Source organism: Ptychodera flava, chromosome 17 (genome assembly GCF_041260155.1).
Source record: "Ptychodera flava strain L36383 chromosome 17, AS_Pfla_20210202, whole genome shotgun sequence".
NCBI lineage: Eukaryota > Metazoa > Hemichordata > Enteropneusta > Ptychoderidae > Ptychodera > Ptychodera flava.
Genome location: NC_091944.1, coordinates 16,720,697 through 16,742,391, shown reverse-complemented (window position 1 = coordinate 16,742,391; position 21,695 = coordinate 16,720,697). Strand labels below are relative to the sequence as shown.

General features: G+C 36.2%; 2 protein-coding genes across 2 annotated transcripts in view; one reads left to right on the top strand and one right to left on the bottom strand.

Moving 5' to 3' along the window:
• The window catches only part of LOC139115626 (HCLS1-binding protein 3-like), a 242,532-nt gene extending 225,455 nt beyond the window's left edge, over positions 1-17,077 (bottom strand). The window contains exons 1-5 of the mRNA XM_070677893.1: positions 16,919-17,077; positions 15,281-15,443; positions 14,487-14,694; positions 13,815-13,929; positions 13,033-13,175 (exon numbers count right to left, since the gene is read on the bottom strand). Coding sequence (XP_070533994.1) covers positions 13,033-13,175; positions 13,815-13,929; positions 14,487-14,694; positions 15,281-15,443; positions 16,919-16,944 — 655 coding nt within the window. The 5' untranslated portion in view covers positions 16,945-17,077. The remainder of the gene's footprint in view (positions 1-13,032; positions 13,176-13,814; positions 13,930-14,486; positions 14,695-15,280; positions 15,444-16,918) is intronic.
• Positions 17,078-17,203: 126 nt separating this feature from the next.
• On the top strand, positions 17,204-20,145 carry LOC139115628 (cytochrome b-c1 complex subunit 7-like). Its single transcript, XM_070677895.1, has 4 exons — positions 17,204-17,353; positions 18,281-18,364; positions 19,100-19,266; positions 19,674-20,145. The coding sequence occupies exons 1-4, from the start codon at positions 17,341-17,343 to the stop codon at positions 19,749-19,751; spliced, it is 342 nt and encodes a 113-aa protein (XP_070533996.1). The 5' UTR covers positions 17,204-17,340; the 3' UTR covers positions 19,752-20,145.
• Positions 20,146-21,695: the final 1,550 nt, after the last annotated feature.

The window sequence follows — 21,695 nt, the reverse complement described above, 5'->3', positions numbered from 1 at the left end:
AGATAGTTGCAAACGTTTGATCTAGTCCTGACATACTTTATGACATGGTTAGCCTGCTGTATCAGGAATACCACTATCAACAAAATAATCAAAATGCTCTCTATCTCATGCCACATTTGAAGATCATACATTGAACGATTTTACATTTTCAATAGATATGATATTTCTTCACATTTTAGAGTGGAAATGATTTCCCAAAACAGAATCAACATCTTCAATACGTTGGGCAAATATTAAAATTATGTAATATGTTTGTTGTTTTTTTTAAAAAGACACCCTAGGACAAGAAAATTACCACCACAGGAAGGATAGGGCCAAATGTTGCAGATGCTTCTTTCATCCTAAACCCTACCACCCCTATCACATGGTGCAGCGGTCCAAACTGACCACTGATGGCAATGAAGTTGCACAGTGTCTGATGGTGCATAGGTGCATTTTATCACAATTAAATGACTTCTTAATGTGGAGAAGGCTTATAGGGAAACTGTTGATGGGAAATACAAGCACTACTCAGATCTCAAAATTTCTCTGGCATGACATGACTGAATTGATCATAAATCATATAAATGGGTGACACTGATCTCAAGGATTACCTTCACCTGAAAATCTCTCCTACAGTAACGGCAAAAACATGACACACGTAAGCCAGAGATTGAAAACTCGATAAAAAAAATATCTTATGTCAGCAATATGGTGGTGTTGCAACTTTTGACATGCAAGACTTTGCCAGTGAAGGTGCTAAATTGTACAGCTCTACACTTTCATCTCTTTTCTGCTTTCATTTTGAAACCATGAATCAAGATCATTATCTAGCACTTTCATTGGCAGATGTGTGTTTGGAAGGGCCAGTAGCTGTAACTGTTACTGATTTTTTTTCAGTCTCTTAGCTTTCAATGTCAACTACAGTTTCTTTTTCTACTCCCAAAACATGTTGAAACACATTCTATTTAACTTGCCAACAGACAGCTGTATCTTTGGCTTAAATCTTTTTCATTTTTGTTTTATAAAATATGGATATTTTCCTTTTCTTCTTCTCCAAAAAGTGTGTTGAAATACAAGGCTCAACCCTTGCGAGCAAAATGAACTCAGTACAACGTGCGATGTGAATTATCATCGACATATGTATTCCAATCCAGACTTACATTCAGTTGCCGACAATAACATTGAAAATTGATGGTGAGTTGAACGTACAGCATTTGGATTGGCTTCTGGTTGCAGAATCAGAAAATAATTCGCCGACAGAAAAATACTGGAATGTACATTGCAAGGTTGAAGCTATTGCAGCTTTAATGAGACAGCCTAGACTCTGCCCCAACAAAACCCTGTTTGTCAGCACTGCTAACAGTCTGGTGACAATTGACTGGCAGTTGAAACGTGACGCACATTCAAAAATCTGACACCTTACTCATCTTCCTCATCCTGTCTTCTGCTTCCCTCTCCATCTCCCTGCCTCTTCTCAAGATAAAGTTTCAATGCATTCTCACCGCCAGTGGTGAAGGTTTTGAAAAACCGCACACTGTCATGTCTTCACACTTCTTTCAAAACAGATAGGTTAATTTCCTTCTCAAAGGGAAGGGTATACGCAGTGGGTAATCATCCCCTCCTTGTGGTCTGAGTGTTAGAAACAGCCATGACAATTATGTCTATCACCTACATGCAGGTTTATCAATCCCCGGGAATGATACAATTGATATACTGAGATTTTTTAGCCCTTGTACAGCGCACAAACAAAAAACACTTCACACATATGCCTTCCAAATTCACGGTATTTAGCTTCTTTTACTAAAGTAGTAAACTAACAGAGAATCTTGAATGCACAAAAAGTGTAACCACATACCATTATTACATATACAACACCACTGTCTCCAGACAACAACTATTCAAGCTAATACAATGACAAAGAACTATTCCCAGTACACCATAAAAGTCTTATAGAGTTATATAGTTTTACACCTGAAAAATTCAACTGAGCTTTGACAGTACAGGAACCAATTGACTCAAAGGCACTTTTTTTTGACCCAGGACGTTTTTGATGATTGAAACGTAAAATTTCATCTCAACACTTGATATGTACAGCTGAATGTTTTGTAATATCAATGCACCAAAATGCAAACACAAAATAAATATATGTACTGTTCTATGAGACCAATATATCATTTTACCTGAACATGCTCCCTGCAGAAATTAAACAAAGACTGTTATTACAATTAAAATGTCATCCTCAAAAAAGTCAAGAAGGCTACTGGAAGTAAAAGATTTACATAATTTGCACACGTTTAATGTCAGAGCTTAAACCTCTGGATATGGGTTATTGCTGACAACATTTTTTTTCAATATATACAGAAACTCAATCAAAATTTACTTGTTTTGACCAAGTAGCTATTTATAACTGTTTGAAAATTTAAAGAAATATAGGAGGGGGGAATATGACTTCATAACTACACTTTTACATCCAAAACAAAGTTAAACATGTAAATCATACATTATATAAAGTAAAAAACTTCAAAAAATTTCAAATGTTTGCAAACAAATAAAAACAGAATTGTTACTTTGGAGGAGTTTTAAGTATCAGCAGAAAGGCATCCAAACTATTGTAATTCAAATTTCCCCCACAAAGATTCTCATCAAGAATTTCTGATAACTCTCAGTTATCACAGGTGCAACTTATATTCACAGCATAACATAATATCTTCCTCAAGAAGTTCAGTTACAGTTAAAACAATGGTTAATCAAGATTTACTATGGAGAGAACTACGATACAATTTTGACAAATATATGCATTTCAATTGCCTGAATACAAGAGTCTTATTTTTCATAGCTGGAAAAACCTTTTTTAGATTTAATACTCTTGAGAATAAGTAACTAAATAGATTAGTCTCTATAGACTCTGTCCCTACTTATTCTATTGTAACAACCAAATCAGCCCTATTGACGAATAAAACGCTTATCGAGAGCAATTTGCAAGCGATGCAAGTCAGTCTTCATTTTTACAATATTTTGCAAACACACACTGCAATGATAGCATTTCTTTTCTTCTTCCGTTAGTGGAAAATTGACAAAAGCTTTATCGGTGATAACAAGATAAACATATTCAAAGGAAGTCGAAATGTGGACTTCATCAGTTTGACAGACAAACAGCTGACAAATCTAATCAAAAAGTGAATCTACATCTTTTCATCCATCTTTCTCTCTCACAATTGCTCTCCACAACACTTTATTTATCTTCACTGATCAAATCCTGCGACCGTTTCATCAAATTTAAATGTCTTTTCAAAAGGAAAGATATGACAGCCTGTTTATCTGACATCAGTCCCTGATACTGAAATGTCAGTTTATGTCTGCATAATGTCTGCATCCATCCAGGAGCTTCCTAAGACAGATACAGACCTTCCTTCCTCATCCATTTATTTTTGATCAAGTACAGAAAAGAAGATTTGAAAATAATTGCAAAAACAACCTTGCAGATATCACAATAAATATGAAATCTGTACTTATTATGTCAATTTTTTTCAAAAAGCCATAAAATGCAACAATCTTCAGGTAGGTGTTGATATTTGTTCATAAATATTAATGGGGTAAAATTTCGCTTCATTTGCATGAGTTTCAGACAAAATTGTTCCCTCAAAAAGACCTCAAAAATGCAGTCCAGACACAAAAATAACGGCAAATCTGATATCATGATACACCGATGTGCAAAAAAAATCGCCCTGCCTTCGGCAAAATCAAAAAATCTTCAGACTCCTATCTCAATCACTTAGGGAATTAATCATCTCCTCCAAGAAAACCCAAGACTGCAGCACACACTAGAGACAATTGAATAATCAAAAATATGAACCCTGGATCTCTTCAGCTCCTCTCTATAATCCCGTACATGTTGAAAACATGTTACTTGGCCCTTAATAGCTGCTTTTGAACTCTTTGGCGCTTCTCGTTCTATTTCTCAAGTATAAGTGCATTACTGCCTAAATCTGGAGTGTGTCATTGAAATATACCTGCAACCTGTATTCTCTAATTTTTCTTCCCTCACCCTGCAGTCCCTTCAGAAGGTACAAATGTGTGCGTGTGTGTGTGTGTGTGTGTGTGTGTGTGTGTGTGTATGTATATATATATATATATATATATATATATATATATATATATATATATATATATATATATATATATATACACCTGTATGTGTCAATAGCGCTGATCGCAAATGACATCACTGTTCTCTCTAATTAATATGCATAAATAAACATTTGCCAGTATTTTCTGCATAAACGACGAAAATAAAACCTGCGAGTGTTAGAATGGCTATTTAGCGTCACACTTATTTGTATGAGTTGATGACTGAGACTACACGCTGCAACAACAGCCGCACATACAACGACAAAATTTGCCGAGAATTCAGCTTATTTGTCCGAAAGTCGTGCACGTGCAGCTATATTTAATAACAAACCCGAAATCGCGATCAACACTATTTCTGCAGGGATTTTTAACTACATTGTATTCAGTTCTTGAAAAGATATAAGAACTAGTAATTGCTGATTATAGAACAGACGCAGAGAACACTGAAACTTTCTGTATATATTTTCGAGGAAAGACTTCTGAACTGATATTGATAATGTCTTTGCATTCAAAATTTGGGCACTGTATGTGTACTAGTAGATCAGAGTTATTATAAAAAGCTGTACACGTAAATCTTTAAGGTAGAATACACCTCGGGGACATATTTGGACTCCAATTTTTACAATATTCTTTTGACCTACCACCTGTGGGGGCTCATTTTGAAGCTCATGGAGTAAATAGCATTTTCCTTGGCTTAGATTTTTTTAACCCTTTCACCACCATGGTTTGGCCCAAAGCCATTGTTATCAATGGTGAGTGTGGACCTGTTTACAGGGAATTGGGGGTGAACAGGTTAATTCAATGGTTTGTACCCAAATTTGGTTGTGAAAGGATTTCTATATGCATCAGAGCTGCAGGTACAGAGTTTCTTCTTTGAGTAAAGGCATGGACCCTGGAGCCAAGGTATATGGTCAAAGCTGTATGCAAGTCCAAATAACACCTTCTGAAGGTCATTTGCACACTAACACTTGCTTATTGCTAAACGTATATTTTGTTGAAAACTCAAGTCACAATTTTGCTGTGTCACGAAGAAGAGTTGCTGATAGAATTTGCAGCAATTTCCATGCCCTGAGACAGCAAGCTCATCCTGTGTCATTATTTTTCATTAGATAAATGTATTATCACAACTAATCTTACTTAACCCTTTGAATGCTGTAATTTTTCCCACAAAAATTTTCGCGCAAAATTTACTCATTTTATGAATTTTTCTGTGTTTTTCTTGATAATTTTGGACCAAATGGACATCATATTTTATTGGCTACGGATTTTTATCAAAATTTTGGCAAAAATCTAGGAAAAAATGACTCTGATATATTTTATGAAGGTGACTAAAATTGACTTTGGGCGCTCAAAGGGTTAACTGAAGCAGAAGAACTCTTTCCTTCTGTAAGAGCATCACATACCCAAGAAAAAATGAGATGACAAATGCACGCGATAATAGTATGCATATTCATATCTATTTCAAAATTACTTTATACGCTTTTGGAAATATTAAAAAATATTGACCAAGATCAATCATTATATGAAAAAGATAATTCTACCGATTTGTTGACACATAGGATAGCACAGATTAGCTGGGATGACTGACACAAAGTAACAATAGACAAAATCTGGTTTTATGAAATGTGAATAATTCACACAAAACACGCCAAATATTGATCAAAGGAAGAGGATTCGAAAATCAAATATACGGGCAACTAGAAAAGCTTATTCTATCAGTGTTTGATCAAAGTTTTAAAAACTTGACTGGATTACAATTTTTGAACAAAAAATTACCATAAATGACTTGTACCTGATAACACACACAGGTGGAGAAGAAGATGAATCGACAGACTCAGTGACCTTAATTGCTGACAAATACTTTCATGACCAAAACATCACAAATATCTCACAAACGAGCCTACTTTGTCCATACCTTGGAAAACCATGAGTGGAAAACTCATTAAGAATCAGCAAACTTGATTTCAAAGCCATACAAGGAGTGATTTCTGAGAAATTTTGAGACCGAACATTATAAAAAATCCTCAAAAGTGCAATATGAATGATCTTTTTAACAAGTTCTGAATCATCATCATCATCATCATCATCATCATCATATGAAAAGCAATTCAACCAAACGCTATCAACAGGGCACGTTCTTTGAAGTGTGAATATTACTTGAAAAAAATATGCAACATCAAAAACATTAAACAGTAAACTAGCATTCAGACCGCCGAGAAGCACATGGCTGGTATAAAATACCACACTACAGCCACTGGCAAAAGCAGGAATTCTTACAGCAGTGCAGTGCGATTACTGAACCACATTCTTGTATTTCTTTCTGTTTTGATGTCTGCCGTTCCTTGCCTCACAGAAAATAATTCTTCCTGTCTGATTGTCGGGTGACTACCGTACTTAGAGCGTTGGCATGTATACATCACAATTCAAGCACACTTGTGTGGCCAGACGTTTTTTGTGTTCTTTGTGAACACACACATACCTCGGGCTACAGTAATGTCTGCAAACATAGAAATTCAGTTTTTTTCCCTGTCTATGTACATTTCAAATGCCATACCTTTAGGGTGCAGTGTCCGACAGTTCTCAATTACTGTCTGCAGATGCTTGGATAACATTTTCAGATACAGGCATTACATGCTAACACACCATAAATTATCATCTGTATGTATTTATCAATTGCTATAAATCTGCAAGTTTTTTCCGCACAATATGCCTCAAAAATGAGAATTTCGAACATTTGCTCAAATAATCCACTGACTAATACTTTCATGATCAAAAATGCAAAGTTTGGATTATAAGAATCCACTACGTCATTAATAATTGCAAATATTGTGACTATCTATTTAATTTTTAACCCAAACAACATGGCAACAACTGATTTTTTTCCAAAAGCTTCCAAACAAGCTAAAACAAGGCGTAGCCAGCAAAGAATTGTAAGATATTTGAAGTCAAAAATCCATTTGCTTTTATGTAAATAGTTAATCCACTTTTATCAATACTTTGATAAAACTAACCATGTTTATGGCATCGTATGTAAGGACTGAAGAAAATAAAAAGTGCTCGTTTCTTGAGAAGGAGATGGCAAGAAAAACCGAATGTTCACCATAAGCAGTCTGGAAATATCATTTGTATATACAGAGAAAGACAGACATATAAACATGTATGTGCAGACAACAGACACAGTGTATTGATAGATAGACACAGGTTACCAGTCGAGAGTGCATTTACAGATCCCCAAGAGAGACAGGAAGACAGGTAGGCAACCAGACAGGTGTTCCTGCTATACAGGCAGCAATATTCATCAGTAGGCAGGGGTATAGTATGAGGAGGCTGTGATTCAAAAAGAACAATTTTTTTGCAAAACAAAACACAAACATGAAAGAAAATGAACGCAAAACAGCATGTACATGTGCAAAGGTACAACATGAAATGAGATTGACAGATGAAAAGAAGAATCTAGCAGAATATGGACAGGAAAAAATTTGAAAACTAATCGTACTCAAGAGTACTGGATACACATTGTTTCCTGGCTGATGTGATGAAAAATTGAAACATTCCTACCTCAAAATGCAAAGATGAAAATCACAGGCAAAGATGATAGATCTCAGCTAGCAGAAATCAAATCAAACACGATGACAAGTTCTTTACATCTGACACTGACAAAAGATATATCCAAAAAAACTGACTGTATGGTTGGTGACAATGTCTTGCACAGTGCAAGACTCAATGGCACTGAGTGAGTCAAATTTAGAACAGTCATGCATATATATATACCTTGCAGAGTGCCTTGGGTTTTTTGCTGAGGTTGACAAAAAAGCCTCTTTGGAGTCACAAAGTTCTAGCTGAAACTGCTCTTCCTACAGCAGCAAATGTTGAGTATGGCGTCAAAAGTTTGATAGCAAAATGTTGAGCATATACCATTCAAACCTCAGGGGTGACAGGGTATAAAGTTGGTTGGATAAGTAAAAGCATAGAGGTTTTTATAAGTAGAAGGTGCATCACTCATACCTATCAGGTATATTCGGTCAGTTCAAGGTTTGACAAAGGTATAAATTTTTCTGGATATATTGACCTTCACAGCCTATGGAACATACCATTTTTAATGCGGGGTGTGGGTATGAAATTGCTCTGGATATTGCTGATCAAATAACTTTGAATGATAAGATCTATATCTCAGATTTCTTTTTCTCCAAAGGTAATTGAACTGAACTTCTCGGTTGTTTGTCAGCCATAAATCTCATCAGCAGTTCAAATTGAACAGAACAGAGAAAAATGTCATAAATATGCCTTGGGGACAACTCATCCGGCACGGTATCTTTTTTTATCTGAATTCAATGACAGCAGGGATATAAATCAGAGTCATGAAATCTGCGAAGTCATTTCATGCACACCTGTAGCCCCTCTGTATTGATTCCTATCTGAGGTTTCAAGTTTGCATATTTGGTATTTTTCTGCCCTATAGAACCTCTTCTAATTTTTTTCTTGCATTCTGAATAACCAGTTTAAGAAGACTAGAAAAATTATGCCATAGAATGATGAGCAAGCGGGGTTACATCATTATATAATTTGCATGTTGTGCTGGCACTTAAAGTCTCAATGAGCACAATGCTTTCCCTCCAAGCCCTAATGAGGGCAGTATTCAGGCAATGTCACTACTGTATGGCATGTCAGAAAACATATGGCATGTCAATTATAATAAAGACACGACCACAAAATATCCCAAAATAGTTGGTTTCTGCCAGACATTTTTTTTTTTAGTGCGGAGTTTCTGAAATAAGTGATATGTTCCTGATGGACATCTGCCGCATCCTGATGTAATCAACTCAGCGTTTCACAATGAGATATCTATGTCCGATGCATGGATTTAGACCGAGGAACAGATTCACAGGATAAAGGAATGGATTGTGTCACTGTTGACAATGTTGTCTATTCAAACCCTAATATCGTCATAGTGTTGAACAATAGCCACAGGAAGGAAAGACACTTCAGACTCAATTCCTGTATACCGTCATCAGGTAGAGGGCGACTAACTAGGAAAACCTTCCCAAGATAACTCTGTCACTCTTTATCACAATACCTAGTCATTTCCTCAATTTACTGTATGGTAAACCCTTTCATTTGGAAATTGCTATCATTATGTTAACCTGGGATGAGTTTTTACTGTGCAATACTATGCTTGGTTTTACCATTGCAAAGCAAAAAAAAATTAACTACAGAAAAACTGTAGAAAATCAACTTGCCATACTTATTCAGTTTTCTACTCTAAAGCTTTTTCTCAAAAGATTAAAAGAGTATGATTAAGAAGACTGCAGTAAAATTGATTACAGCAACCTCTGGAAGTACAGGAATATTTGTGAAAATTTTCCTCATATACTAGGGAGTACCCTTCAACTGCTGTTAATCAGCTTAAAAAGTCTTGTTAAAAGTGTCCATGAATTTTTTTAGCAGTTGAAATGTTCATTTTGAACTCTAATAGATCCATTAAAAGCCAAGAATTAACACTGACTTACAATAACTGAGGTTTTGTATACATGCAAACATATCATATACTGCAGTATGTAAAAAAACAAAGGCACAGTTTCTGACAACAATAGGCGGAGACATTTCTTAGAGTCAGATAGCTTGTACTCACCATCACATTATAGAAGGATTAATTTTGTCCAAATTTCTCTAAGTATCGTCAACAAACAAAACAGGCACAGGGCGAGAGTTGCTTTAAACAGCAAAAGGGAGTGCATGATCTCTCAAGTTGTAGTATTGGCCATGACCTTGTATTTCATCAAAGTTCATGATGTAGTCTGAACTACTTATTGGCAGTTGCAACTAGGATTTGTTTGAATGTTGAATGCTGTTCTGCTGACAAATGCTGTTGTTCCTCACATATGGAAAGCAAAGTTTTTTTTTAATTATGCAGTCACCTGAGTAATCAAGCAAACCTTGCCAGAGTTTATGGTTATATTAAAGTAATGCTTTACTCACCAGAATAAAAATTCAACTTGTTTCACCAGCATCCTGTCTTCTATACAGACTAAGTTATAGCAAACAGCAGGCCATGATGTGATATTCAACCGTTTCTAAATAAAAGACAAAATATTTGATATTTCATACAGTTTACAAGATACAGAGTCCATACACCCAAAGTCACTTAGTTTCAATGACTTTCAAGGACTTTTTCAGCAATTTCCAAGCCTAGGGCATTTTGCGGTCAAAAATACCATTTTCAAGATATTTTTACTACATATTATTTTCATATTGGGGTCATCACCTGAAGTGTGGTTGATATCGCCTCATACTTGAGTGATGTGTCCATATTTGATGAGTTGTGCAGCAACGAGTCAAAATGCAGACACATCAGGAGAATACAACTTGATATAGACAACTTTGTGTAATAACCCCTTTATCAGACATGCACGCTTTGGTTAAGACTGTATTCCTAGCGATGTTCCAAAATTAGCTGAGAAATCAACAGAAATTTATCCTACTCACTCCTCCCTGTACTCATAGAAAGTTGGTTGCTAAGGAGTGATGGAAACCATATCATATGTTGATATCATTCCGCTGTTGGGGCATTCCACTTCATGGGAGGGTATGTGGTACACTTTCAAAGCGAAAAATTAATATATTAAAATGGCGACAGGTTTTCATATATTAAAATGTCGACACAGGTTTTCACAATTTGAAGGACGTAGTGAAAATGCGATAACATCACTAAAATACTACGCGATATCAACCAAACTTCATCTATTAACCCCTATAATTAATGATGCGTACACCTTCTACTGAAAAATACAGTATTGAAAAAAATAATCTGAATACTAATTACATACATAAAAACCATGATTCTTAAACCTTCTACTCAAAATTTCTAATACATTCCCAGTATGTTAGTTAACAAATCATACTTCTAAACTATGTCTATGATTTCAAGTATTATCATTGGAAGATGTGAACATGGGCAACACTTAGAATATCATTTCTTGGCTCAATAAACTGACATTTTCAAGACCTATAAATTTTTCAGCGTGAGGGTACTTGTAGCATTACAAATGTAGCGACCAAGTATGCTCCCAAAGATAACATCTGATGAAATAAGAACGCTGAATCCCCCAAAAAATTAGCTAATTGATTTAGATAGAAACTTACCTTTGTTGAGATGTACTGGCATTTCACTTTTATAGATGGCACCAAAAAGTCTTCATGACAACGAACCAGGGTTTTGAAAAAATCTTTTTTCAATGTTTTTCTCAATGAAAACAAACCAGGGTTTAGGGGGAAAAAATTTTCGACGTTTTTCTCAATGTTTCACTTTCAAGAGGTTGAAAATGTTTGTTGATGGGCAAGAAGTGTTATGCAGAAATCTGCGTAAGTATCGACACATTGTGTTTGAAATAGATCTTTTTCAAACACAACCAAATTAATTCATTGGGTGTCACAGAGCAAACAGCAATGCACTGGTCAAATGATACAGCTGTAACAGTGTCCGAGAATTTCTACTCGGAATGAAAATAAACATTGGGGAATTGCACTGGAACCTGGGAAACCAGACAATGCAAGTGACACACCTGGAACACAGTTTCCGTAATGTAACTCAACACCAACACTGATATCAATAACACATTACAAGTAAAAGTCAAATTAATTAATGGGGCCAAAAAATGTTAAAGAATTGTTTCTCATTCTGGGTCTCACAAAAATGATATGGTGAGCATTCTGAGTTTTTGCTTTTAATTCATAAGATCCAAGTACTGACATGAAAAACAGGGATGTTTGCATGTAGCAGTAATTCTGATAAACAGCAAAATGATGGCAATAAAGTTACTGTTCAGAACTGTAAACACTCGTGCTTGGTTGTGTAAATATTAACATCTTCTGCCATGCCTTACAAAATGTCATTCTATCAACAGCAGGTCTGGATCAACACTCGCTACAATGAGAAACAAACCTTTTTCTTGTTTTGGCCTTAAGTCTTTGTCTCATTAAACCGTTTTGAACTCTGATCAAATTGACTCACGCCTTCAGACACATGCACTCCATCATTCATTAAAATTCTGTGTGGTTTGACAGATCAAACATTATTAGAAGTCGACCACACAGTGTTTCGCTTGAACGTTTCATTTCAAAATACTTGGAATTCCTGTCAATCAAACAGCCATTAATTCCAAAATGTAATCAACTCATTTCATCTGTTTCTTTGCGCACTTTGTTTGATAAACATACACCTAAAAATAAACATGTCTGCCTTTATTACAATACATATCAATTACCAATCCCAAGAGAAGTCTTTCTATAGATAAGTTTACAATCCCTGTGGACCAAATTTTATTAAGGGTAGGTATATGACTGGAAATAATAAGCAAATTGCGTTTAGCTTTTCTTTCTTTGTATGTTTTATAATCAGTTTCAAATTCTGATAAACTTGTTTTTTTATCCAAATATTGCACATATGTTTCTTGTATTGAACAGAAGCTATGGAACAAATTTACATGCGCAAATACAGCAAATGATGGTTTATTCTTTTGCCGGGGGTATATCATTCGTTGGTGAGTTTGACAGGGTGCTCTGTAAGTCAAATTTATACGTCACTGACTTGAGAGGGTTTCTTTACCCCAAAACTTTTTTACATGTTCCAATAAAGGGCTGATACAAGCAAAGTTTCAGAAATCAACAACTTGACTGAATGGGCTATGAAATATTGAAAGTTATATGGGAGGCTGGTGTTGAAAAGAAACGATGGTAGAAAATTACCAAATACTGAATGGTTTGAAGAAAACACAAAGGACAAGGGGTATCAGGTGGTCCACTTAAGGTCAGTGCGTTCTGAATATTATTGAAATACATTACATCTGAATGTGTATAATTATTACTCTCTCTAGTCGTTTGTACATTTCGTCATCTCACGAGGAAGACTCACATGAGTCGACTTACCTTTGTCGGCAGTAAGTGTTCTTGAAGGCGATGCAAAGATATCATCTACAGTCTCCGTTGCAGCTTTTGTATCTTTGAAAAGCTCAACATCATCATCACTGTCATCATCATCAAATAAATTACTCTCCTGTTTTGTAGATTCTCTGTGGAGAAATAAAAGCCACAGTTTCAGTGTCCACATCAAAAAAACTGATAGTAAACTTAAACAGGAACTTGCCGTATAAAAGCCGGATTATTGTAAATCTATGCAAATGTAAAAAGGCCACACTACTGATTTGACGTGCTGTGTTTGGTCCAAGAATCACATAATCTTGCAATGTTTCAGGCGTTCATTGTCATTGGATCTTGCATATGATGTCTGTGAATACATAGCAACTAAACTTGAGTAAAAATAAACTGAAAATATGTTCCATTTTTGTGGGAGAGCGCATATGTTTCAAAATGTGTTTCCTGTACGACCATTTGACTCCATTTGACCCCTCTTTGCATATGTCATGAAAGAGCCCATCATGATTTTTCAAATTTATCATACAGTCAAAGCGATGCTATGAGAATTAAAACTCCTGCCCAGTGTATGCGAATGGCTGTGTCATCAGAAATACCCCTATTGTGCACCCATGGTCCTGTAACTTCCCATTTAAATAATTTTTAATACTCCTTTTGCTGCACACCACTTTCAGTGCTTAAACTGGCATGCAAACCACATAAGGATGATGTGAAATCTATAAACTTGGAGATTCTATCATGATCGGTATTTTTGTCAGAGAGGAATTCACACTCACTCCGGAGGTTCATCTTTTGTGTCCTCAGAACTGCCATCCTTTTCATCTTTTGTCAGTTTTCCATCAGTCTCCTTTATTTCTTTGCGGAACTTCCCAGCTTTAATGGGACTGACACCTGAGGAAAAAAAGCCAGAAAAAGGTTCTTAGTCTTCCTATTGAGACACATCATATGCATAAAAGAAGCCTGACAATCATTTGATCTGAAAAAATATTTGAATTACACAGCTTTCCCAATGTTATCTATTTTCATTTCATTGTACAATCAATCCTGTGTATAGTGGTCATACAAGAGATCAAGAAAAAAGTGACCACTCTATGGAGGTATCCTTTCTATAAAGGATGGGTGTGGCGTTACTTTCAGTGTAGGTTGTGTGCTGAGTGACGAATTCAGGTGAAGATTGACTGGGAATCCTCAGTAAAATTTACTAGGGTACCAGCTTTAAAACAAAAACAGTAAAAACACTGCATCAACATATCAATATGTAATTTTTGTTCGAGGGATCTGCAAATCTACCAGTTTATTTGTTCATAAACGAATAAATAGACAAACATCCTTTTATAACTGGTAAATACATGTAAGATTATTGAGCGATTTTTCCATGATAATTTGACAGAAAGTGCAGATCTTTTATCAGAAAGGTGTTGGTTTGAGAACAGAGGAAGAAGTTTTACCGAGGAATTCTAAAACTGGGGGTGAAGTACACAGCTTTGGATTTTCCACGATGAATTTCAATATCTTTTCAAATATTTGTCTCCTTTGTTGGACTGTATTGTTGTTGATCAGCAGTGTTTTCTTTGGCAGTTCTGGCAACACCGTAGCCGGAAATTTCTCATCCAGGGTTCTATGCAATGCTTCAAAATCACTGTGCCGTTTTGGGATCTGAAATGCACAAATGATAGTGGTACATGATGGTGTAAAAAAAAATGGCGATGGTGAGGAACAAGACTTACATGTAATGCAATGTAAGATTTTATTGAAATCTCATCCTTTACAGGATCTGGATTTACATGTAAATTACAATAAAGGTCTCAGTGAACTAGAATAATTGTCTGTAAAAAAACACAACTGAAAAAAATAAAATAAAATGTAAGCATGCATATAGAAAATCATTCACATACGTATATGTAAGTGCAATGACTGGTTAAGTTATCACCAGTCAATGGGTGAAGGCCCATGAAATTGGTGTACCACTAAAATGAGTACTGTGTAACCAGGGTCTGTTTATGTCTGCCTTTTTAAAATATTGGGCAAATTCACATTTCACTGCCATTCTTGAAACTAAATCATCACAGCTATCATGTTTCTGTGATATGACAGCAGACTTTGTTCATAAACACAGAATTAATAGTTGTTTTTTGAAATGATTGTCAACCTAATTAACACTGAGAAGACAAGTAAGCAGGAATAATGTGGAAGCACAAAGACTCCCACATCCAGATGAGAATTACCCATCTTCATGGCTTACCATAAATTGAATGACATCATTCTCTTTATGCTTTGCAGTTTTGAAATATGGCAACCTGGACACCACAATGACGTGGAACTCAATGGTTGTAGTCAGAAGCCCTGGAATCTCTTCATATTTTGGGACACTTATATCAATTCCTGTCTCTTTGTTCTTCAATTCTCTGTAAAATATATAGAACAAGCTTTAAGTGAAAGATAGAGCAGGTCAAGAGAGTGCAGCTGGGTTTTTTCTATCATGTTTTTAAAAATTACCACAACTACGGGATATGCAAAAGGCACAAAGATTATCAAAAACTAGTAAGGGCTGGTTTTCTTCAAATAGTGCTCATCAGAATGTCAAAATTTGTAAGTTACGTTGGCTGTGAATAATGTTCAATTTCAATCCATACATATTTCCACATTTTCAATGCACTCTTGACATAATACCTATAAGTTTTTCTTTAGAGTATCTTTAAATACCAAACTTTAATAATTGAAGCTATTTCTTTCCATAGAAACAATGTTCTATGGAAATTGAAGAAAGGCAATGCGAGATATCGTTACAAATGTCCACGTGGTTTATTGGACTTCGGTGCCAGGATTTTGAAAGCAATATTCTGTTCTCACCAGTAACAAACCAGCTAGCAGTATGTTTGAAGTATAAAGCCACAAGAACATTACACCAAGTCCATTTTTTTCACAGTCCCTTCACCCATACAACCTCAAGAAAAAACCAAAGGTCTGTGGCTCGGTTACTGGTCTTTCAGCACCAAGTCGTTTAGGCCCAAATTGTTTCGGCCTCTCAATTCCCTGCCCCAAGTTGTTTTGGCACCGTGACCAAAGACATTTGGGTATCCCTGTTTTGATTTGTTTTTTGTAACTGACTGACCAGTCATATTCGTAATCACGACATTTGCGTTCTGACCAGTTCTTTTACATGTAAGTGCATTTTGTGTGACTTTTGCCGTGCCGTTTCAGCACCGTTTTCCATGTCGGCAGCTATTGCTATCGATAAACTTGAGTCACATATTTAAAAATGAAAAATGGTGTGAGAATTTTTTTCTTACGGTTTCTTACCATGTTCTCACAAAGATTAGAGCATGTGAATGTTGACACAGTTTTTTTTAGTGGTTTGATTAGTAACATTACGCTCTGGCACTAGTTCCCCCAAGGTAGCCTCTGGTAAATAGAGTGATGCCGAAAAGTCTTGGGTCGCGGTGCTGAAAGGACTTGGGGCCAGAATTTGGAAGGCCGACACGACTTGGTGCCGAAACCAAACAGTATCCTAGATCCTAGGGGACTGTTGTTTGCCCTTCCTCGTCTCGCCCCGCCCCTTTCTTTCAGACCCATTGGACATGGACCGTCTGCACAGCGAATCTTTGTTTTGCAGTCAAAATAAGTAACTTCTGTCCCCGATTAGTAAACAAACGATTACAGCAAGATATTGAGGTTTTTCGGAGCAACATCTTAAAATATATTTACTTCATGTATGTCACAAGAATACAGTAAACTAGTACGTATGAGGCCAAAGAAAGCCTGAGGTCGCGGAGGTGTACGGCAACTTTCAAAAATTGCGCCCTCACAACTTCTCGCGTATGAAACAAAGTCCCATCAGCTGATCAGTGTGTAATTCACGGAAGGCCTATCGACTACTTACCTTGTAGTTGTAATCGGTGCAGCCATGCCGTCAAGTGTGCTTTAGTTGTTTGTTGGCGTAAAACCTAATATTAATTCAGTCAGGGAGAGTGTTCGGAGCTAGTACCGTGCACTCGGTCGAGCTCATGTGTATTTTGCTACAAAGTTTATATTCTAAGACCCCCTAGCTACTCCACAAAATTGAACCATCTTCATGCATTTATTGTCGATCGATTGCGTGAACTTCAATATTCTTTACATTTTATATGGCTAAAACTTTAACATAAGAAACTGTAAGTTAGAGAAGTTGATTTAAATGTTGGGCTACTTGATAAGTTATGATGTTACTTAGTTTTTTATCTTTTATCGGCTTAGGGGATCTCGATTTAGTTTTATTTCCGGTAGAAATCTATCCCATAGTGCAGCTGTTCGACCCGGTGAAAAATGGCGTCAGGATGTGAGTAGAAATCCACCACATTTTCGTACACATTTTGCTTACTTTCGATTGTGCTTTATGGGTTTAACTATTTCCAAAGCTGTGTAGCAATCCTGTTAGTAACTAGTATGGTCATCATTCTAAATTACACTTCACAAAGACCATTTGCTCGTTTAAAACGAGCTTCGTAATACATACAACTTTGCGTGAGCCATAGTGCTATTAGAACGTCACATCGCAGCGGTCAGTACCGGCAAATTACGAGTACATTTCAGCGTGATGGGAATCGCGAAAGTACCGACCTACTGCATCACTAAAACAGTAACTTGTTATGAAACTCGTATTTTATGTCTATAAATGGAAAGATCAAACTAATTTCGCTTGTAGATAGTGAAATATTTGGGCAGTCTTTCAAGGTGTCCTAGAGCAAGGCCGGCGAAGACATGAATGGTCGTACTAAAAATTTGCATAGTTGCGTAGTGGCAGCGTACAGATAAGGTCATATAAATTAAGGGTCACACGTACGCACGTTATGTACTGTATGTCTCACTCTTATTGAAGAACTCTACAAAAAAAAATCTCTAATTTGGTTCAGTTAACACTCGGCATTGTTGTTAATAGTATGGTTGGAACATTGGTAATTGACCTTAGAATACTGGAACAGCAACATTTGTTACCTCAGTAACTCCATGGAGATGAAGCAAGTCTAGCTTCTGCCTCATATCATACCATCATAATCTGGTACAAGAGAGTCTTGTTTCTACCCCCATTGCAAATCCACCCCCACATCTGAGGAGAGCCTGGACAAAACTTATTTGGGAGCAGTGGCATGTTGTTTACACCCCTGACTGTCGCCCCCAGAGTTTGCTAGTCACCATGACCCCATAAGGTTGCCTTTCAGTAACAACATTAAATGGTCCAATTGTCCTGTCTTTTGTTCATCCACAGCAATGATGAGCTGGCTCACAAGGAGCAGATTTTTTATCGGGCTTCAAAAATGGCACTACAATGCAGCAGGATTTAATCAGCTCGGTAAGTTTGATCAACAGTGATCGTAAGTGATTTTCAACAAGACTGCGGTGTAAATTCTCTCAGAGAAAAAAACATCAAATGAAATACGGGAAGATATAAGCAGACACAAACTGTGAGAAAAAAAACTTTTCACTTCAGTAATCCTGTTTGTGTCCAAGTTGTTCATTGTATAAGAGGTGGTGGGGAAGGGTTCATTGGCAAGTATTGCGTTGCTTCAAGTGAAAATTCTTCATGTTTTTACTGGAGTGTTCAAGATATTTCCTAATCCTTCAATCTGTATTGTTCAAATACAAATGTGATTCTTGTAAGAAATCATTGTACTTATACATTTCTGTTGTGATAGAAGCTGGTTAAGCCATTGGCCTATTGTGGAGATGTTGAGAGGGGTACTATGCACACAAGAGTTATACATTCACACACCTTCACTAAAGAGTATGGTGTAGAAATGTGTGGTTGATAGTGTCTTGAAGTGCAAACTATTATCTACCTGTGTATTGTCAAAACAATATCCAGCTTGCAATCGTTTGCACAAAATGGAGAAATACAGCATAGCTCCTTCACGCGGTTGTAGGTATCCTGTGTGGACACAGCTGCGTTAACAGAATTAGTCATTTCACTTGACTTTGAAATAAAGGTCAAAGGAAGAGTGTGCCTCGGGGACAGACATTCAGACTCCTTGTGATTGCCCATTATACACATCCTTTATCTGGAATGTTGATATTTCATTAATTTCAGGACTGCTGAGAGATGACCTGATCAGAGAAACACCTGAGGTGAAGGAAGCCATCAGGCGCCTTCCGGAGGATGTGAACAATGCCAGGTTATTCCGTATCAAGAGGGCACTGGATCTCTCACTCAAACATCGAGTATTGCCCGAGGAACAGTGGACAAAATTTGAAGAGGTTGGTAACTATGAGTGATTCTAGGCACATATACAACATTTCCCTTTCCGACAAATCAAACACTGCAACCAACCAAGAACATGCTTTGTCAGGTCACTCAATAATACAAAACATGCTTCAAACATTGAACGTGATTACTAAGACAATTCCAAAGTCCTGTCTGCATATTTTTATTATTTTATTACATAAAAAAAAAGTATTCCTGATGTGTGCAACCATTCATATTGATATGTTTAGGCCCCTTGATTTCTAAAAAATCTCCTCTAATCTTGTTGAATAACTCATTTGAAATTCTTTCTAAGCAAGTGCGCTGTACAGAACTGCAATAATATTGCACCATGCTACCAAAATATTGCCATTACTGTAAAACTGGTATCAACATGAAATTTATGCTGTTGTATTTGCAGGACAAACCTTACCTCTTGCCAATCATTGAGGAAGTTCAAAAAGAATGGAAAGAAATGCACGAATGGAATAAAGTGTGACCCGTGGAAATGTTGGGAAAGAAACAGCAACTGTGTGTACTTTGTGTGAACTAATAATAGACAGACAGAATGGAGACGTGTTAACATTCAATATGTGCATGAACCAACTTCATTTGTAGCAACATCAGTGTTTTTACTGGGGATGGGTAAACTTTCAGAAATAGGTTGATGTCAAAATGTTTTATTGAAAAAATTGTACTCTTGCTTTCTTCATTCTCGCATTTAGCATCCATCCCAAGCAAAAAAAACGAAATATTGACTTGCACTGTACATTTAATTGATCTAGTTACAATGTGTTATAGACTTATTTGTGCATTTCTCAGTGTAAAATGTTCTGAGCGGTTTGCTCCCCCAGAGATTGTAATTTATGCAAATAAAGTTTTCACAAATATAAGCTTTTCCTTTGTGCAATTATCGTCTTCTGCTGTGTAAAGACAAGAGTGGTACAGATGTTGCACAAGTCTGTGTCTCAAGTTGCCATACATGTGCAATAAATGTGTGCTAATATGGATGATCTGTGTTGATACATTTTTAAGCCTGTCACCCCATACTTTTGTGGTCGAAAGGCAAACTAGACTGTTGAACACAATAGCATTGGGCCAAACCATTGTGGTGAAAGGGTAAGCAGTCTCAAGAAATTGAAGGGGAAAGTTCAGTGAAAATGAGTTTTGATGATGGAGAGTACTGTCATGTATGTCATTACTGGTTTCCAGAACCATTGGGTATTTTTTGGTGCAGCATTTTCAAATGTTCAGAAATCATTGTCAACAATCTCTCATGCATTCTAACCTATGTTGTAAAGCTACTGTTGTCAATGTTTCTCTTGTATCTTATCCAAAACTTCAAACTGCCCTTTGTACGGTCAATGCCAGATTTGGATCTATCCTACAATCCTTGGTGATGTGGATGTGTTCATAAAAAAATAGAGTGAACGGGTCAAAGTTGTGGCAATACCCAGAAGTATGTTTCTAATGCAACAGTAAATCTGTGAGGGTTTTAGTTTCAGTCAGGCTGGTGAACCACTTTATATCCTTGTATGGTTTTCCACAAGGGGATTCTATTTACTGAGCGATCTTCTTATATGTTAATAACTATTCAAAAGAACACATTTTCGCAGCAAAAGAATATGAAAAGTATACACTTATGTAAATTAACAACTCTGTTTTTTAGCTACTATAGACTATAGTCTATAGAAGCTATTGGGATGGGTATCCGTCCGGCGTCAGTCTGTATGTATGTATGTATGTATGTCCGTTTGTGAGGCGTCCGTCCACTCAAATATCTTGAGAACCGCAGTACTTACTGATTTGATATTTGTTGTGTAGATGAAAAATATGATTTTGAGAAACCTTTTTTTTAATTTTTTGATATTGTTGAAAATAGGCAAATTAATGCCAAAAAAGGCGTTTTTGGTAAAAAATCTTCTTCTTCATAACCGCCGGTCAGACAGCTTTGTTATTTGGTATACAGGTCCCTAGGGATAACCTAACTTAGATTTGTTCAAATTGTGATGAAATATGCAAAGATGTATTTTTAAGGAATTTTTTTGTCATTTTTGGTCAAAATTTGACTTACATTGTATGTAATTCTTGTACTGTATAAACCCTATCAATTTACCCAGAAAAAAATAATTAATATGATTTTAAATAAATGAATTAATTGGGAAATCATCAAAGCCAAAATAATTTTAGTGTTGAATTATCAGAAAATTCAACTTTTTTTGACAGTTCATAGTGAAATGCCTACCGTCTTGGAGGATTAAAACATGTAAAGGCAACTTTCCTGAATCCCAACTTTGACATATTCTGAACCGTCATTTATTGTGCCCTGTATGTTATCTAAAAGAAATTGCTCATAATAGTTTGTCATGATAGGGTGGTCAAATAAATAGAGATAGAGAAAGTTCTAATTTCCATTTATGGTTGACTTGGTAAGGATAAAATA

Coding starts and splice junctions, on each gene's coding strand:
- LOC139115628 (XM_070677895.1), top strand. Junction 18,365..19,099: donor AGCAGGATTTAATCAGCTCG/GTAAGTTTGATC, acceptor CATTAATTTCAG/GACTGCTGAGAGATGACCTG. Junction 19,267..19,673: donor AGTGGACAAAATTTGAAGAG/GTTGGTAACTAT, acceptor TTGTATTTGCAG/GACAAACCTTACCTCTTGCC.